Source organism: Euprymna scolopes, chromosome 7, assembly GCF_053919585.1.
Source record: "Euprymna scolopes isolate OS-2025 chromosome 7, ASM5391958v1, whole genome shotgun sequence".
Lineage (NCBI taxonomy): Eukaryota > Metazoa > Mollusca > Cephalopoda > Sepiida > Sepiolidae > Euprymna > Euprymna scolopes.
The window spans coordinates 160,693,096-160,711,007 of NC_136488.1; the positions used below are offsets into that span (position 1 = coordinate 160,693,096).

The window sequence follows — 17,912 nt, forward strand, 5'->3', positions numbered from 1 at the left end:
CATCTCTCAAATTTTTTTTTTTTTTTTTTTTTTATTAGTTGAAAAAAAAAAAAAAAAAAAAAAAAGTTATTTATTCAATTTACATGATTTTTGGAATAGGACATCTGTGACGAGTATGTACATTTTTTTTTTTTTTTTTTTTTTAAATCATGTTCAATTTTAAATAAGAATCGAATTTCAAATATTGGGGGGGGGGATGAATGTCAACAATAATCTGATTCATATATGTATGAAATAACAAAGACATAACTCATTCCTATCATTAATGTTTTGTTTCAATTCAAAAAGTGACAAATGAAACAATTGTTATTAAATTGTCAACAATTAAGCATTTTTCAAAGAAAATAATGTTAATGACATTTTTTTTTTTTTTAAAGATCCAAATAATTGAATGCATTAATATTATTTCAAATTTTATTTCACAGTATATCACAACAATAGGGAGGTGACGATAGCTAAGTAGTTAACCAGAGTGTGCCAAGTTTGAATCCTGTTCCATTCCATAGAAACACTTTCACTTGAGGATGTTGGCAACCTTCATGTTAATCTGACGTCTTTCTATAATCATAAGATTCATTTGAATGATGTTCAGCAGTAGGAGATACTGAAGAACTACATACCTTGATGCAAGGTTTCTTTTCTGTGTTTTATTTACACAGTATGCATCCTGGGCTGTACATGTATCATACAATTTTTTAATAAGACAATTCCAATATTCCCCACCCCCCAATCCAGATACAAATACTGATTCCATAATATAATCCAGATTCTTTATAAACCTCTAAATATATAAAGATTACATAAAATGTGAGCATGAAAAGTAACATGGTTAAGATTAAACATGGAAAAGTAAAAGGACTAGTTAAAACTGGAAAAGAAAAAACTATTCTAGTAAAAAATATAAATTTATAACTTAATATTGCAGCATTAAGAATTGTTTAAAAAATTCAGTTCAACATTATATATATATATATATATATATATGTATAAATTCTCGGAAAATAGGCACAAATTTTTCCGATTCCAATACCTCCAAAAGTTCCGATTTTCGATTAATCGTCCCAACACTACAATTTTCCACCAAACAATTTCCCTTACGGCAAGCATTTTAATATAAACCAGTTGCCATTTTCCTCCAAAGAAATTATGGGGTGGCAAAATGTTGTAATCATATTTTCTTGAATACAGATTTTCATACACTTCTTTGGAGTATGAGAGCGAGTTTTCCAAGTAGGTGCTCTTGAATAAATATAAAGATGTTAACGAACGAGTCTTGTGTACATTTGTTTTGTTCTGCATTTATGACTTGGAAGTTGCATGTTTTGGCTTGCACTTTTAATTGTAGCAAAATTGCATCTATTGTTTGGACTGGTTGCCAATTTCAAATTAATGAACATGTGTTAATCGTATATAATGGTTGTGGGTTTCACGTAAGCCACTTTGATGGCTTTTATGGTAGAATTAGAATTGTTGTAGTTGCTAATTATTTCAAACACTTTCGCCGATATGTTATTTATGAGAACAAAAGTCGTTATTCTTTGTAGTTTTCTACTTCGTTGCCATTAACAGTACATAACTAGCAGAAGTCTACAGTTTTTAAATTGCTCTATAAAATTAGAAGTTGTAGAGACGACAGCCTTTCAGAATGTTATAGTCTGCCTATTAAGACTTTCTTTACTAAGTTGCAAGAGAATTCTAGGAATAGGGCAACAGATGCACAGCAAGAACTCGTCTAACTTACAACCACTAAAAATTTTCCTCTGTATACCCAAAAGTAAATCGTAATCTAGGAGAAAAGTTTCTCAGAACTGCCCATCTGTGAAACACTATACCATAGGGCTGCTTCCCAGTTGACTACAGTGAGTTTTAAGTTCAATGTTAAAATTCTTATTGAGCCAGTCTTTCAAATCACTACCAAGTTCCAACCATTGCTAACCTCGAGTGGCTTTTGAGCCTTGAAAAGTAATAACTCACCAGTATATAAAAAAATCCAATATAATGCATCTAGCTAATGTCAACTTAGTGAGAAGGAAAAATAAGTGCTCCAAAAGATATGTCACAACATTGGATAGGGCAAACCAGGTCGTGATATAAGTTCCTATTTACAATGTCTCCCCACGGGACAGAGTTAGACACCAGGGTCGTTTTTTAATGTGGAGAAAAGGAACAAAAATAAAAATTGTCTCAGTCGTGAAGGATTTCTCCTCCACTGACAGAGAACAAGAAATTGAAGTGCAGCATCTGAAGAACAGATACTACACTTTGATCTTGACCCTTGACGGCAAGTTACTAAAATTTCTATGCCAAAAATTTTTTTATATCCCGCCTCTTAAAAAAAAAAAAAAAAAAAAAAAAAAAATTTGTACAGTAGAACCCGAGGATACAGCATATGATACACATGTATATAATCAAATAACAAATAATGCTGTAAGGTGGCGCCTTACTGTAACCAGGTGCAAGAAAAACATTGTATTCCACATCATAAACAAAAAACGTATCCTAGAGTCACCGTATCTCGGGGTTCTACTGTATTTTAATTCATGCAGATTTTGTATTTATTATTACAGAGCCAATTCTCTATTGAATATTATATTGTACCTAATACGTAGTACAGATTTCAAAATTGACTTTGGTACCATCAGCTAGAATTGAAACCAAAACATTTAGCATTTCAGACAAATTCCTATCATTTGAGCTATTGATAGATAAAGAGTTAAAATCAAACCACTTTAAGCTATGAATGAATTTGAGTATGTAGAAATGTTGGCAAGTTAAAAACATTTTGCCTTTCAACTTGCCAACATTTCTGTATGTTATTCATCCATCCAAACAAAGATTTTATTCGTTATAAACCATCCTTATTGTATGATTACTACTTCCTGTTACTTTCAGAGTTATGTGACTAGTATAAGGGTTTATTGGTTAAATATTTACAAACAAACAAATATACCCGTTTTATTTGTATAGATTAGATATGTCAGATCACAATTTAAAAAAAAAAAAAATTCCATCTGGTGTGTTAGCACATTAGATAAAATATACAATATAAACATCAGAAAAAAATTATTTACTATATTTATTAATATAAAGTTATGTGTGTATATTTGTATGTACAGGATTCATTCTTAAACTAATTAACTGATCATTATGCATTTTGGAACACAGCTACTAGATTTAAGGAGGTTGTAATGCAAGCTATATCTAGTTTCATTTAATATATGCAAAAAGGGGTAAAAAGGACATAGAAGCCATTTGCAAAAATTCAAATACCTTTGATTTATGAAATTTTAATAACTATTAAAATTATTAGTAAATATACAAATTTCAGTTTCTTTGGAGTATTAAAAGGCTTTTTATACGAACACAACCTCTCATTTGAAAATTTGAATTTCAAGGTCTTAAGACCGCCGCTAAGTTAAATTTTTAAAAAGGCGGTAGAAAATTTCTGCTTGGAGAAATTATTTTACCTATCCTGGCAATACTCTTTGGCCGCGACACCATCTATAATACTAATTGTTTTAAGAAATTAATTTCTTAAAAGTTTACATTTAAAAAGGTTAATATATAGGCAAATATTGCTGTCGGTCCATCTGGAGAAACAATGGATACCGCTGCCAAGGATAGCTGCACATGTAATTGTGAAGCAAGGATTGTGTAATCCCTAACCACATCTCTCCTGAATAGACATGGCTGGATTTCAGTGACAGAGAAATCCAGGATGACTGGAAACAATGCAGAGATAAGCAGAGAGCACATACAGCACCTGGTCACTCATTTAGTACTGACCAAATTTAACGTCACTTAAACTTGGCGATGTTAAGTTAAATATTTTTAAAGTACATTTATTTTTTAGTCTATGGAAAACTAGCCTGGGTGCCCAGAGGTGTGTGTTGAAAAAAAAAAAAAAATAAAAAAAAAAAAATAAAATAAAAACTGGTAGTAGGTAGGCAGGCTCGAATCCATACTGCGAAGGAGGAAAAGAACGGGAAATAAAAAATAAATTAAAAAAGTAACATCTTTACTGTTGTATCCATTGCCAAACAGAAGTGGTGAAGGTTTAAATTAAGGCTAGTCAATCGAACAAGAGAGGACTTTCGAAAATATCGGTGAGAAAAAAAAAAAAAAAAAAAAAAAAAAAAAAAAAAAAAGACCCCTCCTTGTAAAAAAAGTGCCCGGTTTTTAGCCAAATTTTTCAATATTGGTTGTCCGAAGAGAAAAGGTTCAAAACAATACCGATCTCGTGAAAATCCGTCGCCTTTGTTGAAAGTTTTACGCAGATATACAAACAGGTGAGATTTATATATAATCTATAAAAGTGAAAGTGTCTGTGTGTGTGTGTGTGTGTGTGTGTGTGTGTGTGTGTGTGTGTGTGTACATTTCCCTATGCAATAACTCAATTTTTAGTTTACAGACTCGAAATATGATATACAGGGTACTGAGATTTGGGAAAATCGATGTGATCGGTTTTTGGCCAGAAATTTGGCAATTAAAGGATCAAAGTTCAACGATTTGACCTTTGAGAACTCTACCAAACTCCGACAATTTTGGGTCAAAACACTTGAAATTTTAGATATAGGTTCGTTGGACATGGATCTAACTTAATAACTTGATTTGAGCCCAAAACAAATTTTAAGGGGTCATAATAGGGGTCAAAGTTAAAAAAATTGACCGCGTTATTTTTTTTTTCTTACTCAACATACACCTCCAAATACCCGGGCAACGCCAGGTTGAAATGCTAATAGATGTATAAAATTAAAAAAAAAAAAAAAAAAAAAAAAAAAAACCAAAAGCACAGAATTATTTACGTAGTTCTCTTCCTTTCATATACTTACTATGATCAATTTTTTTATATTTTGCTGTCCTCTGCCTTAACACCATCTATGACAGGGTTTCCCAAAGTAGGCTCCACAAGGCCGAGGCTCTGTGAGCGAGGTTGAGGAGCTCCAGAAGCCCTTTCTTAAAGAGGACTAAATGCTTTATATGCAAAAATTAAATGGCTCCAGACATTTAAGTTTTTATCTTTTTACAAGAAAGAGATACGATACAGATGTAAAGAGTTTCAGTACATTTCATGAAAAAGTAAAAAAAATAAACTTAAAAATGCAACAATTTTCGATTAATCAAAATGAAAAAATATAAATGTAAACATTAATTAATGTTAAAACTTGAAATTAATCTTTTTCATATTTATTTTAGAAATTATCTTGTTAGTACTCCGTGAAAAACCTTTGTCCTGACCAAGGGCTCTATGGTGTTCTGAACTTTGGGAAGCCCCGATCTATAATACTAAAATTTACTGTGACTGAAGATAAAATGTACTGGTTGTATAGCGATTGAATTGACAGCGTTCATATGATGAAATTTGTGTTTAATATATTCCTCGCGCCTATCTAATATATTCAGTGTGAAATATTCAAGCAAAATTATTGGATTTATGTTAGCAATTCATCATAATGTCACTAAACATCTTTTCATTGTCAGGACAATGAAAGTGTTTTCATTAGCAAAGAAATGAAAGTAAACAAAAATGTAATAAAATATGTTCAAATGTTGTGGTGGTGGGAGGGAAGACTGGTCAACAAAAGCAACATAAAATAAAGTTCAGGGAGGGGGGGGGGTCTAAAAAAAATAAATAAAAAAATAAATGAATAAATAAAAATAAAATCTCCAACAAGTAATTAACCTCCCCTCTCCAATCATGTTAATATCTTATGAACATGGAAGCATTAGTAATAGGGGATAGATAGTGTAATCATAAAAAAAAAAAAAAAAAAAAAAAAAAAAAAAAAAAAAAAAAAAAAAAAAAAAATGGATGAAGTTCCATGCACATGCATGGAACTTCATCCATAAACTTCACAAGTGGTCCCCAGCTCCAGGTATATCTCTATTAGGGGAGATGACAATACTAGAATTTTGCAACTCTTGTAGGGAGGTGTCAGCGTCCTCCTACACACAGCACCTGGAATTCCCAAATTGGTTACCCATCTGGTACTGACCAGGCTCAATGTTGCTTAACTTTTATAACAAGCTGCAATAAAAAAACTTCAGCCTATTATTTTAGTTGTACCTGCTTATGTAAAACTAAAAAAAAAAAAATGTTCACCTGGAAATGTGAGAATGATCGAACTTTAAATGTTCAATTATGTAATACTAGCATGCCACCCAGTATTGCCTGATTATAAAATATGCCTAAGTATATTTTAATTTATGCAGATTTCATATTTATTATAGAGCTAATTCTCTATTATATTGTACCTAATATATAGTAATGATTCCAAGTTATAAAAAAAAAAAAAAAATAAAAAACAGACTTTGGTGCCATCAACTAAAATCAAAACAGCTTTTCAGCATTATTCACTCTCATCTGAGTCACATCCAGGTACATATAAAACATGGAAAGTAATGTTCTTAATCCTATAAAAAATGTATATTTGATCAAACAGAGAATCACTAAGTCAACTTATACTTGCCAAGTTCCAATTTTGTTCCAATTTTGACCTCTTGGCAGCTATTTTTACCTGCTAAAAACCAAATCGAATTTGTTCTACAGGTCCAAATTCCCTATATATCAAGTTTTATGCATACCAAAAATTGAACGAGTAGTTTAGTAAAGAATATTCCAGTTAGATATGGCCACTTAATTATAAGGGAGATTTGCAGTAAAAATCTTTTAAATTGTATAAATAGCCAACATAGTAAAAAAAAAAAAAAAATTCATGTATGTTAGCAATGACTTATTACAAAGACAGAAAAAGAAAAATGGAAAAAAAAAAAAAACTCCAAATGAAAGTATTTAAATCTGTTTTTACGTGAAAATACCTATAGATTAAAATGAGAATCAACTCATTTGTTTTAAAGAAATGTTGAAGAAAATGTACGCTTAGCAAGTTAATAAAAGTGGATATAAAAAATAAATTAACATAATATTAATACTCTAAACAAACTAAATATGTGAAAATGTCAAAGATGACGTCAGCAGTGGAGGTAATAAAGTTAGATCCAAATCTTTTGCAACGATCAGTAACAAGTGAATATGCAAAGCTGATGAGCAGACCTCTCAATTTATTTTAATAAAGGAATCAGCTCTTGTTTCATGAAAATTAGCAAAGTTACAAATCAAACAGTTAAAACTAAGCTTTAAATGGAATAAAAAAATGTGCTTGGCGGAGCTCCAATCTATGCCCCCCCCCCCCGCCAAACTATCACTAATTTCCCCCACCCTTTATCTATGCCTAAACCTAAACATAAATTCCATGAACAAAGCTTCTTTCTTAGAACTGCACACCTATGGAATTGTCTTCAGTTTTCCTACTTTCCAGCTAACTACAATATGGTTGTCTTCAAGTCCAACGTAAACAAGTTCTTGAGCCATTCCACTTAAGTTAACAAATTTACCAAATTTCCATTACTAACGATTACTATATTGTCCAATTGACTACTGTACACTCTTTAACCCTTTTCCTCAAGTGACTTCTTGGCCTTAAGTGGTGATGCCTATGTAAAAAAAAAAAAAAAGAAAAAAAGTGTAATTCTGAATAAGCACTTAAGTACAAAGTAGTCTTATGATATATGTATTCGTCATGAAATGAACATATTCCAAAAATTACGTAAATTGATCAAGTTGTTTTGTTTTTAAGAAAAAAGAATTTATGATTTTTAACAATAATTTTGTAATTATTTTGACTAAAAACAAAATCTCTAATCAAACTAAATTGTCATCCTTGAAATTCTAAAACATGACAGTTTCTGGCTTTGGTATCTTTGGAATATGACACGTACGTTCCACAAAGAGCATATACAAAAATTGTTCTTGTATTTTTGTTCAAGTATAATTCTAAATAGCACCAAAAATGTTGGATAGCTAATGATTTGTTTTGCTTAAAGTTCTTAATATCTTGAATGTAATCATGATGTTTGCTTTAACGAATTGAAGTGAATTGAAGTTATGTGTTTATTACTGGATGTCGTTCCATGTCCAGGATAGAGTGGATCTGGGAGTAATATCAACTACAAAGGCTTCACTCTTCAATTGAGATCTAACGAACAGATGTAGGTTAATGATTCCTAGCCAGGACCAGCGAGTTGAAAATTAACCAGCTAATAAACTGCAATATTGATATTTCTCTCCTACCACAAGAATCAAGATTGAAAAGTCAATGCTGCAGAGTAGGAGCACTGACTGTAAAAAATGCCTATGCAGTTTTATTCGCATTCCTCAACAGAGGCACCTCAGGTGATTAGCAATAAACCCCTTTTAAAGAGAAAAGGCAAAGCTTGGGAGAGTGGACTTCCTAGAACCGCACACAGAATCAGCATTACACCGCAATCAGCAGGGAACAGGTCATTACAGGAATGGTTTAATCTGTTGATTTTCGGGCCAGAGAGAGAGAGAGAAAAACAGCTTAGACTAAACTGCAATATTAGAAAAATATCTTAGAAAAATATTTCAGTAAACTATGAATCCATCATTAAAGTATACATTCTATGAATTAAAACAAAGCAGTCAATTGCTCTGTTCATTCATTATTACAGTGCTTAGGTAATAATGAATGTTAGATTGCTATTTTTTTTTTTTAAAAAGGTGAATCAAAAATTTGTCTCAATTCCAATCTATCTTTGCTTTCTTCATGTATATTCATTGAACATGCAGTTTTATATAAATTGCATCAGGCTTGCATTAATTGTGTGTGCGTTTCTTCTTGCATCATATCCTTTAAGTTCGATGGCTTAATGTCATCTCCAACTCAGCAGTGCACGAGAGATGCAACATTTGAAGTTTCCAGCAGATCCAAATCAGACAGTTTGAAATAGTTTAGTCATGCTCACTACTGAACCTATACACGAGACTGTTGCTGAACTACTACCTGGCTGACAAGTGTGTGTGTGTGTGTGTGTGGAGGGGGGGGGGATATAGAGACATGGCTTTGCACCGTCAAGGCAAATGCTGAATTAGCTTCTGGCCAGCGTGTTTACGGAGGACATAAAAATGGATTACTCTGTAAAATTTATATATTAAACAGATTTACCAGTCTAAATGTTTTTTTTTTTACTCTTTTTCTTCCATTTGAGTGATCACAAGCAGAATTTCATTTTTTTTCTAGAGGGAGTGGGGAACATTTTATTCTTTTAAATCTTGACTATATCTCTTTTTTTTTTCTTTTAATTTTAACAACTGAACTGTTCAGGTGATTACCTTTCCCGTGAAAAAAAAAAATTCTTTAAAATTAGCTGATTACACCTTATTTTTAAGGTGTGAATAAAATTATTAAAAGCTTGGATATTGTTATAGATTAACACCCATATCTACCCCACCCTGTCACAGGCTATTATTGCGTATGAAAACGTTGAGGAAAAAAGACTTCTGGGTTATTCTGTTTTAGCACAGTTAATCATTTTTTTTTTTTCTTTTTGCTATGGGAGAAATTCAGTGGATTCCCTTTTTTTTTTTTTTTTTCTTTTGGCAGGGGTGGGGTCTACTTTTTAGATGATCATGTTTTACAACTTTGCAAGTCAGACTTACAAGTTAGTGGTAAAAGAAAATTAGTTAACTGCCCTAATAAGTTAATACAGTCAGAAATAGAAGACCATTTTACATTAAATTTATATACGAAACTGATCCTAAGTTTTTTGTTTTTTTTAAAGATGTTTACATGTAATCTAATTTTTTTCTCTTTCCAAAAAATTGATAGAATTAGGAAATTCTGAGTAAAAACATTTAAATCTACTTATAACCCCACCCCCACCAGCATACACAAAACATGGGTTTTACTAATGTGTAATATATATATATATATATATATATATATATATATATATATATACATACATACATACACACAAAATCATGCATACTTTTTGATCAGTTACAGAAAATAGGTTTATTTCAACGAATATTATAAACATGTCATACTGATAACATGCTGTCTTGAATTGGTTTGATAATTATGCCGATTACATTCTGGTCAACTATTATAGATCTTAATCCGAAAATAAAGTTATGCTCAATCAACCAATTTAAATAAGAATGGTTCTGAAAGAGATAAAAACATTTAGAAAACCAATGTTTATAAATTGGGTATTTGAAGACAAAAGGTGGGAAGTCAAGGCAAGATCACTTTTTTTTTTAATGACTTCAGAGTTAGCTTTCTTTGTATACCACGCCTCCTAGCTGACTCTCCACCACCTCTGCTTAAATAGCTTGCGTGTAAAAAAAAAAAAAAAAAAAAAAAAAATTTTAATCTAAATGATTGCCTCACCTAGAGATGTTTGTGCCAGCGAGGCAGTGACATTGCCCACTTTATCAGCTTCCCCCCCTGCTGGGCTGATGCGACCACTGACAGGTGATGAGTTTTGTTTCCGTTTGATTGCATCCTTATAACATTTTGAGCACATGCCATCTAATGCTGCAGTTCCATAGAATCCGCATCCCATTCGGCAGAGGGTACCTGCAGATAAGTTTTGATTCCCATTTTGTTCCATGTCCAGCAGCTCTAGAAAAGAAATGGAGAATTTTTCATTATAGACCATAAAAATTATTTCAGTAATAGCTGAAAAGTTTTAACAAAAACTGTTATACAAGGATAGAATCTTAAAAGATCTTGGTTACTTTCACCATGACTAATGTTTGTGCAAAATTAAAAAAAAAAAAAAAAAAAAAAAAAAAAAAATCCAAGGTGTGGTTATTGAGAAAAGTTTAAACAAATGAGCTATTTTGGGGCAATTTTACCCCGTATAATGGCCCCCTACAGGAACAACCAGAGTTATCCCAGAAAATCTGTCTGTTATGGTAAAAATTTACTTTCACCATGACTAATGTTCGTGCAAAATTTTTTTTTTTTAAATTCAAGGTGTGATTGAGAAAAGTACAAAACAATTAAATGTGAGTGAATTACTAATTCCAATCCCTCCTTTGTTGGGGGACCAAAAAGGGATAAGCCAAGAGAAAGTTTATCATTTAAAAAAATTAGTAAGAAACATTGATTTTAAGGTTTCAACTTTTGCATATTTAATATATATAAGATTCACTCCTAAACTAATTAGCTTATGAATTTTGGAACACTGCTGCTAGGGTGGGTAATGTGGACCATATTTAGTTTATGTAAAGGAGATGGAAAACCTTTTTAAAAATTCAGATACCTTTGATTTTTGCCTAACATTTCAATTTATACATAAGACTCCGTCATTTTTAATATTTTCTGTAATCAAAATAATCAAATAGTTTGATGAAAAGTGAAATAAGGATTCTAGACATAAGGTTTAGTAGCATTATGTTTATTTTAATCTTTAGGACATTAAGTGAGGCAAAACTTTTGTTCAGGAAATAAGTTCTACCTGTCCTGGAATGGGTATCTAGTTTAATTTATTATATATATATATATATATATATATATATATATATATAAAAAAAGAAAACTTATTTTTGGTTTCGTAGTTAAAAAACAAATTTCATGAATTCCTGATAATTGTTTTCACGTCTGAGAAAAATCCTAAACATTCCCAGATCCATAAAATCATTTTGGAGTCACATCTTAGTATGATATATGTATGAGGATCATTCCAAAAGTAATGCCTCCTATTTTTTTTTTTATTCCACCCAAATGGATCAAAGGGAATTACAAAATTGCATTGTAAGGATAACTTATGCATTCATAACGTCAAAGTTTCATCTGTTGCAGATATTGATGCTGTGAGACTAAAAAAGCAACCCCCTGTCATGGACATGCATCAGAAGCAGAGATGCATCATTGAATTCCTAACAAAAGTGCATTAAGAATGGTAGTGACAATGTAGAAAGATAAATTCTAGAGCAAAAAGTGTTCCGTTGTAATTTTACCCCCCTCCCCTCACGTCTTCGTAACCTTTGGAGTTAAAAAAAAAAAAAAAAAAAAAAAAATTTTTAAAATAGGAGGTTAAACTTTTCGAACGACCCTTGTATTATTCGAACTATTCTTATATTGGATGTAACCTCAGACATTCTTCAGGTGCATCTCTTCAAACTTTGAGACCTTTTATGGAATTTTGAAATGAACCGTTTACTTAATCCAACATGGTAGACTTCTCATTACATCAGCCATCACCAGATAGAACAAATTAACGTCTTAGTTATTGCCCATGTTAAGAATTGAACCATCAACTTCCAGAAGACTGTCATTTAGAATTGACTAGCGGAGGGTACCCGGCGTTGCCCGGGTGTGTGGTTAAAATAAAAAAAAGTTTTGGAAGGTGAGTATGAAGATCAAACTCGAACCCTTGAGGCAAAGTTGGAAATTAAAGTGTGAAAAAAAAAAAAAAAAATGCAACGTTTACCATTGGGCCACCGCGACATACTAACGGAAACACGTTTGAATTTATTTAATTACTTAGAATTTGCAGGTGCACGTTTTAATGTCTTAATGAGGTCAACTTTGACTGCGTGGTTTTTATTTTTATTTTCCCAAGATGTTGGGGGGGGGGCAGCTCCCCTTTGAATAGCAATTGTCTGATATAAGGAAAATATTTCTACATTGATCAAAGCTGATTGCTTTCAGACCTTTCCGGCGATCGAGACCGGAAAAATACCGCCAGAATTAGTGTTGCTTTTATTATAGGAAAAAGCCTAATCCACATGCGGCGAGCGAAAACTGTTGAATATTTATCTTCCTGAAGTCAAGCAAATTAAATAGACAGGTGTGCTCCGTTGTTAACTGAGATATGATTTATGTGATATAAAAAGTTTTAAGTTGTGAGCCGACCGAGCGCTTCTCTGAAAAAAGCCTTTCTTGGACATACACACATTTTGGCTTTTATATATATATATATATATATATATATATATATATATATATATATATATATTAACAATTAGGCCATACGTGCATTCAAAAAGAAATATTTTTTTTTTATATCAAAAGTTAATTCTGAAGAGAATTTAAATTCTAGAGATTAATAACTGCGAAGGAAAGCATACTTACTTGAGCATATACTATCTTGATAATTATTCATATAAAAATCGATATGACGCCCCCAATATGGTACCAACTTGTTTTCCCCATATATTGCACTTAGCACTGTATGATTCTGGAAACCTATATGAAGCTGCGAGTCAATAAAACTTATAAATGTACGTAAACAAAAAAAAAAAAAAAAAAAAACATTTGTCAAATATTGGAATTGATTATATATATATATGTGTGTCCAAAGTCTGGCTGCATAATCTACACGGTGGCCACAAAGTCTGGCTGCATAATGTAACCAGACTTTGTGGACACCATATATAATATATATATATATATATATATATATATGATTGCAACATCTTGTCAGACGAGTGCCACTCTCAGACACTTAAAGTCCATGAGCCCAAAAATGACTTCCATCGCCACAGGACTATTTTTATAGACAAATGCCTGAGGGAGTATCTGTACACAGATGATGCTACAGAGTTTTAGCTTTGTACGAAAGCTAAGTGTCTCTCTCAGTTCAAAATGTTGAAATCCAGCAACAAGCAAGAGCAAGATAGCCAGCAACAAGTTAAACTGCAGACTATCTTAATGCAGGTACTGGCCTCCCGTTTTATGGTTTTTAAATCAGAGATTTGCTTCTCCTAGAAAGGTTTCCTTCACCACGGCTTACGGGAGCCCTCTCCACCCCAACAGACATGGTGCTAGTTGGCCGTTGACCCCGAAAAAAGGATTCATTCGCGCTTTGGAAGGTCTTGTTTTTAATCCTTCCGGGAGACTAGCCACCCTCCTCACCAAACAAGTCTGGTGGGGGAACCAGTTTAGTCGCCAGTGACCCGACCTTGAGGCAGGTAGTGCTGGGTTACATGGTACCAGTAGCATATAACATGACCTGACTAATATATACATATATATATATATACACACACACACACATACATACAAGCAGGCTGCCCGGCATTGCCCAGTTGTAAAATACACTTAAATATATTTTGATTAATGCAGATTTCGTATTTATTAGTATACTAGCCCGGGTGGCCATCCATCACCAATCCGGAAGTGACAAAGTTCTGAATTAAGGCCTATGAAGACATGTTTGCCGCAAGGCTAAAAATTAAAACATGACCCAATACCTATTACATTACGCATGCATATTCATAATGCCATCGTTCGACCTTCGCCTAGCAAATTTCATTTCTTTAATTTTCACCGACTTTCCCCAGCTAAAACCCAAATAAAGTTTTGTATGGGTTTGAATACTCTATATATCAAGTTTCATGTCTAGACCAAAAACTGAAAAGTTTGGTAGGCAAAATTTTTTAAATATATATATATATATATATATATACATAAATATATAAAAAGGTTTGTGTTTACTATAAGCTTTTTATGTAAATATTACGCAAGTATAAATCATGTAGAATATCTGCACAAATATAATTACACGTAATAGTTAACTAAAGATGATGATTCCATAAGAAAACCGAAAACTAATAAGGAATTAATAAAAATGAATGCTCAAAAGAATATGCAAATTAGCTAGATCTTTTGCAGATGAATGCAATTCCATGACCTATATATAACAGTTGTGTTTTCTTTTTAAATAGAAAAAAGAAAGGGTTTTTAATATGAATATCAATACACAAAAAAAAAAAAAAAAAAAAATTTATATGAATATAAATAAATAGGGGGTGATAGAGCTTTTTTTTTTTTTTTTTTACTCATGTTCACCCCCAACAAGGTATATTGGATGTAAGGGGTTTGGAACCATGCCTAGGAAAGACTAAAAAGATGTTGGTTTATATTACATTTAAACTGCATATAAGTAAAGTCAGGGAAGCAGATAGCAAGAAGGAATTCCAAAGTCTAGCTATTTGATTGGTTGTTTTTGTTTTACAGCATATCAACCCTGTTTCAGGTTATTTAATGCCGAATCCAAAGATTAGGAAGAAAATTTTTTTTAATAGAATATATTTGTTGTTTTCAAGTCAGTTTCTATTTAACGCATAGTTGGGACCCCAACAGGTACTGCCACTCCGGGTCAGAGTGGACCTGGGAGCAATGGCAATTAAAGGGTGGCTCCACACTCCCCAAAGCCCGCAAGCTGGCGCCTCACCACTGGATATAGTTTAAGGTCATATCCAGGACCTCTAGCTGTTTGAGGGAAGAAACTATTAAAATAGAAATCTTTCCGGCATTTAGAGACCTCAATAGTGAAGGGGTGTGATTTTGTTGCTAAGCAGGTTTGTCGGGATATGTACGGCAAAGGGGAACATTAATTTTAACATGACTAATGTTTCAGGGAAACCTTTTGGTTATATATCTGTTTCTTTTAGGAATCAAAAAATTTTTTCTGAGTCAATCTTGCTAAATATCTCCCTTAAGTATTTTCCTGATAATGTCTCATTTGGGTTTGCTTAAAGTTCACACAAACCATAAGTATATGTTGCATGTGTGGTGTTCCTGACATGTTAAGCAAAATGATGTTTCTTCTTTCAGTAAATACAGGTGGGTGGCATGAGTGTATCCTATTCGCAATCTAGTTATCTCTTCATCTTTGTGTTTCCTATTCTGATGGTTAGCATTACTTTGAATAAATTAATTTCTATACAAGAGTTCCAGAGTTCAAGACGTTTGTTTGCGAGGTGTGTGTGTGTATATATATATAATTATTTTTTTGCTATAATAATTAAATACCTACAAAGACTAGTGTTTCATCCTTTCGGGATTCTTCAGTGCAGGGTGTCACGATTAACACCAGCCGAACGATTCGAACCCCGCACCACGAGACATCTCTGGTTTGATTAGCGGAGACCGTATCCATTCAGCTACCATTAACTGCGTGAAATAGCATTAAATTTAAACATTTTAATGTTCATATATATATATATATATATATATATATTATATACACACACATTCGAATTCAAAATGTTAGGTGTATATAGAAATGAAATGTTTTGGTTGTCTTTATTTACGATTTCATTTTTATTTTATATGTACTATGTGTTACACAGCAGCACCTCATTAGATACCTTCAAATCCCCTTTATTACACCAAATAGTGCTGTCAAAAATTGTTTTTCGAAAAAGTTTCGGTTTGTTTTACAGTCCAGAGGTATAAAAAAAAAAAAAAAAAAAAATTCAAAGATTTAACAAATGTTATCAAAGGCAAGATAAGTTACTTTTCTACCTAACTGGAAAAGGTTTGTATTTTTACTCTAAAAGCGTTTAGTTCGAAAAACAGTGTCGAGCGTTAGGTGCGAACAGACACCTAGATTTGATAATGATTTAAAGATAAAATATAAGAAATTTGCTAACAGTATTTTGTATAATTCATTTTTTCAAACTAATTACACATTTTAAAGCGAGTAGAAACACTAAAAACTTTTCCAGGTATGTAGAAGAGTAACTTATCTTGCCTACTAATTTGTTATATACTTCGATTTTGTACTTTTTCATACCGCTATGGATTGTAAAACAAACCAGAAAGTGTGTTTTTTTTTTGTTTTTTTTTTTACTACGTGTCAACCAATAAAAAAAAAAAAAAGAAACATACTTTGCTGCTTTATTATTCATGTAAATATCAATATGGCTTGGAATCCAGCAGAAGATTATGTGGATAGTCGCTGTTAGAGTATTTACCATATTTAAGAGTTTTGTAATCAGGGGATCCAGGGGTTTTTTTTTGTTTTTTGTTTTTTTTAATCGATATAAGTACTAATAAAGAGTCTGTAAGAATAAGATTTTTGGTGTTCAGTCATTATTATATTCAGTGCAAAGTCGATGGCAGTCACTTCTGCGCTGAACACAGAAGCCTCATTCAGGAATATTTCCTTTAATATTATTTTTTCCTGAATAACTGCGCATCTTACCCAGTCTTGACCTTTTGATCCATCTGTATAAATTAGTAAATGTTCTTTGTATATATTTTAAATGTTGAGCAGTTATTTATGGAAAGTAGAGGGATGGGTTATTATTTTAGGATACTTAATTTTAATATTATGGATAGCTGTTTAATCATCTAAGGTGGAGTTATATTTTTTTTGGAATCCTTTGCAATGAGGCTTCATAATTTGTGTATTCATTCTTTTGCTAACTGTTATCCTCATCTTCAAAGTTGTTTCAGCCAACTCATCCTTTGACCTTCAGGTAATTAACCATGATAAAATGAGAATGTTAAGTCTTATAACTATCTGCAGTGATTACCGCCTTCCATAGTTGTCTCACCACGTTTAACCAACTAAGCCTCTGGCCTGCTTGGAAAGGATAGAAACCGTCATCTTCAGACAATGCTCACTTGGAACCGTAGAAAACTTACGGCTTTATATACCGTGCAATAGATAGAGGCAAGTCTACCGTTCCAGGTTAGCATTGTCTAAAGATAGCGGTTTCTATCCTACTCAAGCAGGCCAGAGGATTAATTGGCCTAAATGTGGCCAGACAACTATGGAAGGTAATAGTTACTGAGGATACAGTTATAAGACTCAGCATTCCTATCTGGTCGTGATTAATTATCTAAAGAAGGCCAGAGGATGAGTTGGCCAAAACGTGGTGAAACAAAACTATGAAGATGAGGATAACAGTCCGCAAATAAATGAATACAAATTCAAAGTGAAGTTTATGATTTGCTAAATTTGTGGATTTTTGTTATGTCTGTCGGAACTTTTTTGTGCGAACACTGTATAATTTGATGATACTTTTTCATCGAAGAGGTACATGTATTGTGAATAGAAAGGTACGTGTATTGTGAATACAAACACAAGCTTTAAGTAGTATTGTAATGCTATTTATTTTTGTACTAGTATCAGTGGCGGTGTGTTACCCTCTTTATACACGCTTTAGTTATAGCCAGCTAATGTACTTCCTAAAATTCCAGTATAGCGCTACAATAGAAATACTAAAGAACAATAAAAGTGAAGGAACTGATTTGCTTTGTCACTGCTTCCGGTAGCACTATGCCAGATGTTAGCTG

General features: G+C 32.4%; 1 protein-coding gene across 7 annotated transcripts in view; it reads right to left on the reverse strand.

Annotated features, from left to right (window-relative positions):
* The window catches only part of LOC145280216 (uncharacterized), a 147,548-nt gene that overhangs the window by 49,602 nt on the left and 80,034 nt on the right, over nt 1–17,912 (reverse strand). For 6 of the 7 annotated variants that reach the window (XM_080131998.1, XM_080131994.1, XM_080131995.1 and 3 more), the window contains one exon: nt 10,257–10,490. In XM_080131998.1, coding sequence (XP_079988124.1) covers nt 10,257–10,479 — 223 coding nt within the window. In that variant the 5' untranslated portion in view covers nt 10,480–10,490. Of the gene's footprint in view, nt 1–10,256; nt 10,491–15,639; nt 15,777–17,912 lie in introns of all 7 variants that reach the window. The other variant, XM_080131997.1, reaches the window with a different exon arrangement.